General features: G+C 39.1%; 1 protein-coding gene across 2 annotated transcripts in view; it reads left to right on the top strand.

Annotated features, from left to right (window-relative positions):
• Positions 1-6,351, top strand: part of CAMK4 (calcium/calmodulin dependent protein kinase IV) — a 275,261-nt gene that overhangs the window by 250,044 nt on the left and 18,866 nt on the right. For both annotated transcript variants that reach the window (XM_023212267.2, XM_023212268.2), the window contains one exon: positions 3,077-3,152. In XM_023212267.2, the coding sequence (XP_023068035.1) occupies positions 3,077-3,152 (76 nt within the window). The remainder of the gene's footprint in view (positions 1-3,076; positions 3,153-6,351) is intronic.

Genomic DNA, 6,351 nt, shown 5'->3' on the forward strand with positions numbered 1-6,351 from the left:
CCTCAAAAAAAAAAAAAAAAAAAAAAAAAATTTTCTAGGAATAATTCACCTGTAGATTAAATAAAGCTTTTTGGCTGCAGATACAGGTCCTTAAAGGATGCATCTTGCTGAATTGCTGTGTAGCGTGCTGGAATGCACACCCTCCTTTCACCGTACAGGCTCTTTATCTCATGTAGGGAGCACTTCAAAAAGTTTGTCAGAAAATGGTGAAAAGTGATGAAAAAATATAAACTTTATTTCTCAACATAAACTGCATCAAAGTCAAGACACTTTTGTAAGTGATAACACCAGCCATCTAGTCTATCCCTAGAGAACTGAGGATCCTGGGAATTTAACCATGTCAATGCAGTCTTTTTACATTATTAACTGAAAAAACAATAAGTGTTCCTTATAGAGATTTTAAGATAAGGAAACAAAAAGAAGTCAAAAGGAACCAAGTTACTACTGTAAGGTAGATGCCTCATTATTTTCTACTGAAAGTCTCACCAAATTGTCCTTGTTGGATAAGATAATGAGCATGAGCATTTTTGTGGTGGAAAAAGATTCTCTGGTGAATGTTTCCTGGGAATTTTGTTGCTACAGCTTTGGCTAACTCTCCCAAAACAGTCTCATATGAAACACATGTTATTTTTCTTTGGCCCTCCAGAAAGTCAACAGACAAAATGCCTTGAGCATCTAAAAAAAACCATTGCCATGACCCTTGCTCTTTACCAGTCTGCTTTTGCTTAAATGGACCACTTCCACCTCTTGGTAGCCATTGCTTTGATTGTGCCTTGTCTTCAGGATTATACTGGTAAAGCCATGTTTTATCTCCTGTTATAATTCTTTGAAGAATCAGTTCAGGATTTCAATCCCACTTGTTTAAAATTTCCATTGAAAGCTGTATTTTTGCCTGCATCTGATCTGGGTACAACAGTGTTGTCACCCATCGAGTGGGAACTTTGCTCAACTTTTAATTTTTCAGTCAGAATTGTGTAAGCTGAACTCACTGAGATGTCTGTGGTGTTGGCTATTGCTTCTGCTGTTGCCAGTCCTCTTCAATTAGGCCGTGAGCAAGATTAATTTTTTTTCTCAAAAGTTGATGTGAATGATCTGCCACTATGGGCTTCATCTTCAACATGGTCTTATCCCTTCTTAAAATGAGTTATTCACTTGTGTACTGTTAATCTCTTTAGAACATTGTCCTCACAAACTTTTTATAAAGCCCCAATGATTTCGCCATTCTTCCACCCAAGCTTTACCATAAATTTGATGTTTGTTCTTGCTTTAGTTTTAGCAGAATTCATGTTGCTCAGATAGAGGCTCTTTTCAAACTGAAGTCTTCGCCTTTTTAGTGTCTCAAACTAGATCCTGTTTGGACATGTTATGACAAGTTAGTACAAGTTTATTTTGGTACAAAAAATTGTGAGATTCATGCATAAATTTTTTATAATATGCATTTTCCATGAACTTTTTGAAGACGCCTCATATTTTATGTAACCCAGCTTCTACAGGGAAAAGAAACCTCTAATTGGAACATGATGAGAGTTAAGGGATAGTATGGGAAGAGGTCAGTGGAACACCCACAGTATTCCTTCCTGTATGGTAAATCCAGAGTCCCATGAGGATAGCCTCCTTCCAGAGCTCACTTTTTTCCTTTCCTTCCTTTCTTTTTTCTTTCTTTGAGATAGAGTCTTGTTCTGTTGCCTAGGTTGGAATGCAGTGGTGCCATTTCTGCTCACTGCAACCTCTTCCTCCTGGGTTCAAGCTGTTCTCTTTCCTCAGCCTTCCGAGTAGCTGGGATTACAGGCACCTACCACCATGCCTGGCTAATTTTTTTGTATTTTTAGTAGAGACAGGGTTTCACTATGTTGGCCAGGCTGGACTCAAACTCCTGACCTCAGGTGATCCACCTTCCTCGGCCTCCCAAAGTGCTAGAATTACAGGTGTGAGCCACTGCGCCCGGCCCCAGAGCTCATCTTGATAGGTAACACTGAATGTGACATTTCCAGTCAGCATGGACAGAGAATCCTTTTTACTTGCATTTCAACCCCCATCCCAGAGAATGTTGTGGTGTGCCCATCTCCAAGGCCTTCCTCAAGCAGCCATCAGCATTAATCAAGAAGCTCCTTCTTCGAGAACGCTGCTGGCACCTACAGCACTTGTGTTCAAAACAAGAAAGGCCACTCCGGATAATAGGCCTGAGCTCTATTTCTCCATAGATGGTGGGGCTCTCACTTCCCCTTTTCTTCTGTTGTTAAAAAGGCAAACAAATAACACCGTTAGTATTCAGGGAAAGTGCCTGGATCCAGTTAATTACCCATTTTCACAAATCTAAGGTAATAAAAATATAAAAGATACTGCTATTCTCCACACCAGGACTATTTTATGGCTGAGAAAGCCTTCCTTTTTCACAACAGCAGGCAGAACTAATACAAGCCGCCTCACTGTGCACAGATAAGTCCCCCTTTCTCAGTTCATGACCTCAGGCTGATTAGGATCAGCTGCTCTCTGGAGACCTACATGCATCTCTCAATGCCAGGACATGTGCCAGGGTACCTCCTAGCTCCTGCTGCAACCTTAAGACTAGATACTTGTAAACCCTCCTCACCGTCTGCACTGGTTTCCACCCTGCACACTGTCAGACCCACACAATCACCGACACACCCTGCTCCCAGCAGGTCTAGATCTCAAGGCAGCATAATTGTGACTTTTTTCTCCTCTGTTATGTTTAACTTTCTTTCTTTTCTATGTACAAAGCTCCCTTTGAAGTACTGCATCTATTGTAGCAGAGATATAGCTCTATCTACTTGATAGAGTAGATATCTAATGATTTGAGCAGTATCATTATATTCTGACATAGAATATTAAAGTTAATAGTGTTATTTTATGCATCCCAAACACAGATAGACTATAATCTCTGTTACTAAAATAGACATAAGTATTTATAGCTTCATACTGTGGTTTGAGGAGAGAAGATTGATTATAAAACTGTTCAGAAACTTCTTTGATGAATTTATTTCTTTCCCATTGCTTGATATTAAAATATAAATGTTGACTAAGCTCTAATTTAACACAATTTTCACTTTTTCTGCAGCACCTGAAATTCTTAGAGGTTGTGCCTATGGACCTGAGGTGGACATGTGGTCTGTAGGAATAATCACCTACATCTTGTAAGTGAAGAAAAGCAATATTAATGGGAACTGTTTACCTTTCTGTGACATTTTCTAGGTACCTCTAATTCTCATAAAAACCGTAAAGATTACTTCTTGCCTTTTTGTGATTTTCTGTTACATATTAAATGCAGTTAGAATTTCCTGAAAATGAACATTGCTTTTATTTTGTAATTTTCTTGAGACCAGAATTCTTGTCCAAGGCTTTCCTATGTCTATATCTACTATGTAATGTACAGCAGATTTAGGGAACAATTTATTACTTGACAATAGTAAAGAATATGAGCCCAAGACCACCTTTGTAAACTTGCTCTTATTTTACTTATTTGCATCTCATAGAAAATTATTAGACTTAGTCCTTTTAAAAGGGCAAATGCCTATTTAATTTCTTTTTTTATTTTTTTTATTTTTTTTGAAATGGAGTCTTGCTCTGTCACCCAGGCTGGAGTGCAGTGGCCGGATCTCAGCTCACTGCAAGCTCCACCTCCCAGGTTCACGCCATTCTCCTGCCTCAGCCTCCCTAGTAGCTGGGACTATAGGCACCCGCCACCTCGCTCGGCTAGTTTTTTGTATTTTTTGGTAGAGACGGGGTTTCACCGTGTTAGCCAGGATGTTCTTGATCTCCTGACCTCGTGATCCGCCCGTCTCGGCCTCCCAAAGTGCTGGGATTATAGGCTTGAGCCACCGCGCCTGGCCTTGACTATTTAATTTCTTAAGCAATTCCAAACTGGTATATTTTTTATCAGGAATATTTTAAAAATATTTTAAATGCATTTTAACTATCAATTTTGTTTCTTATTTCTGTTAGGTTTTCAAGGGTCTTAAATTTAACACCCTACACAAATTTCTTGGGAGAAAAAAAAATGAGTGAAATATTTTAATCTCTGGTATCCCCAACTCCATTCCTGAGCTCCTGTCTAATAAGAAATAAGGAGTTTCATGAAATTTCCTAAAGACATCTTGGAACTGCAGGTGATGATGAAAAAAAATCAACCAAATAGAAGAGTGTCTGAGAAGAAAGAATACTGTAGAACAACTAAAAAATAAGATATCAATGCTTTCAAGAGTTTAGTTCAAAACAAGGAGACTTAGTTGCCATTTAGAGAGTACTACAAAGTTAGTTGTTGGAATGCATAATATTCAAATTCAGAGAAATTTTGAAGGCTTTGAAAATAGGTATATTAGTCTACCTGGGCTGACATAACAAAATATATAGACTGGGTGGCTTAAATAACAGAAAGCTATTTTCTCACAGTTTGGGGGCTGGAAGTCCAAGACCAGAGTGTCAGCACAGTCAGCTTCTGCTGAGGACCCTCTCCTGGCTTGCAGATGGCCACCCCCTCACGGTGTCCTCACATGGTGGGGAGAAAGAGAGAGAAAGCTCTGTGGAGTCTCTTCTTATGAGGGGACTAATCCCATGAGGAAGACCCCACTCTCATGACCTCATCTAAACCTGATTGCCTCCCAAGGGCTCCATCTCCAAATACTATCACATTGGGAGCTGGGGCATCAACATATGGATTTTGGGGTTGGAGGGGGGAATACAATTCAGTCCACAGCAGAAAGCTTTTAATTAAAGTTGTTTTTAACTTAATAGTAATCTTAAAAAAATTCAATGTCCTGGTGATATGGACTAGGAATGGGCTAACTGTGGTAGGGCCCACAAGCACGTTAGCAAAATCTAAGTTCACCTGATATACAATGGTTGATAGCCAAGACAAAAAGGTTTAACAAGCAACTGATAAAATAGCCACCCACTAACATGTAATACAAAAAGATATTTTGTGTGCTCAATTCCTTGTGTCTTTAGAAAAGCTTGAGAAGGGCAGGGCGCAGTGGTTCATACCTGTAATCCCAGCACTTCAGGAAGCCAAGACGGGTGGATCACGAGGTCAGGAGATCGAGACCATCCTGGCTAACATGGTGAAACCCCATCTCTACTAAAAATATAAAAAATTAGCAGGATATGGTGGTGGGCGCCTGTAGTCCCAGCTACTCGGGAGGCTGAGGCAAGAGAATGGCGTGAACCCAGGAGGCGGAGGTTGCAGTGAGCCGAGATTGCACCACTGCACTCCAGCCTGGGCAACAGAATGAAACTCCGACTCAAAAACAAAAAAAAAAAGTGTAAGAGGAATTTGGAGAGGTAAAGAATCCTGTTTTTGTCCCCAAAACGTAGATTTGCCCCTAAAGTAGAAATATACCCAATTTATGTACCAATATACCAACAATTGTTACATTGTTGAAATGTACTGGGAGGCATTAAGTATTAATGATATGAAAGAACTTGGAGAGATGGAATTAGGAAATTAAGTTACATTTACCCCGAAAAATTGGAATGTGGAATGCATAAAACTTAATGATATCACTGACACGGGAAAATGAAGGGAAAAATATAATTACTTGAGAAATATTTTATTGTAACCCTGAAAATAGTTCTAAAATTCTGTCCTATCCCCTAGTCCATTACCAAATTATACAAACTATTTTATATATTTCTTTTATCTTTATAAGCGTAAGGTAATTAATTAATAGGTTTAGTTGAAAGTAAGAGTGGTAGCCTTCAAAATGAAAATAACAGTGCTGCTTACAACTAATATTGTTTAGTTTTTGGCTAACTTATGTCAGGCTCTAAGCCTGAGGACATTTTGTTTACTCTGTAGTTCATTAATAATTGGTGAAGTCCACTGGCAAGGTTGACTGGCACATTTTCTCTAGTGGGTTGTGCCACTGGATCTCTGTATTTCCTGTATTGGATTGGTTTAATGTACACTTAGTGGCCTGCTGAGCACCTGAGACTATGACCTCTAACATCTCACTCATTTCACCAGAGTGGCTTGGAGACAGACAGAGTAGAGTATGAAAAGTGACCAAATGAAGAATTAGAACTAAAGATCAATTTTGTTAATGCTTCCTGGGAAAGAAAATCTTACAATGAAGCTACATTATGAGCTTCAGTCAGATTCTTTCTTCTGTCTTCCAAATGTTGAGGCATTTGTTTTACTGATACTTGTCTGTATGTACATAAATTCTGGGGCTCTTTTTTTTTAATAAAGCCATGAATAGACATTGGATTCTTCCTATCAGTGTAAAGAACTCTGTTACCTCTTTTGTCCCTCTTCTTGTGGCTACTGCTGCATTTTAACTTCACTCTTTGCTTCTGTGTGTGTGTGTGTGTGTGTGTGTGTGTGTGTGTGTGTGT

The sequence above is a fragment of the Piliocolobus tephrosceles genome, chromosome 4 (genome assembly GCF_002776525.5).
Source record: "Piliocolobus tephrosceles isolate RC106 chromosome 4, ASM277652v3, whole genome shotgun sequence".
In the NCBI taxonomy this organism is placed as follows: domain Eukaryota; kingdom Metazoa; phylum Chordata; class Mammalia; order Primates; family Cercopithecidae; genus Piliocolobus; species Piliocolobus tephrosceles.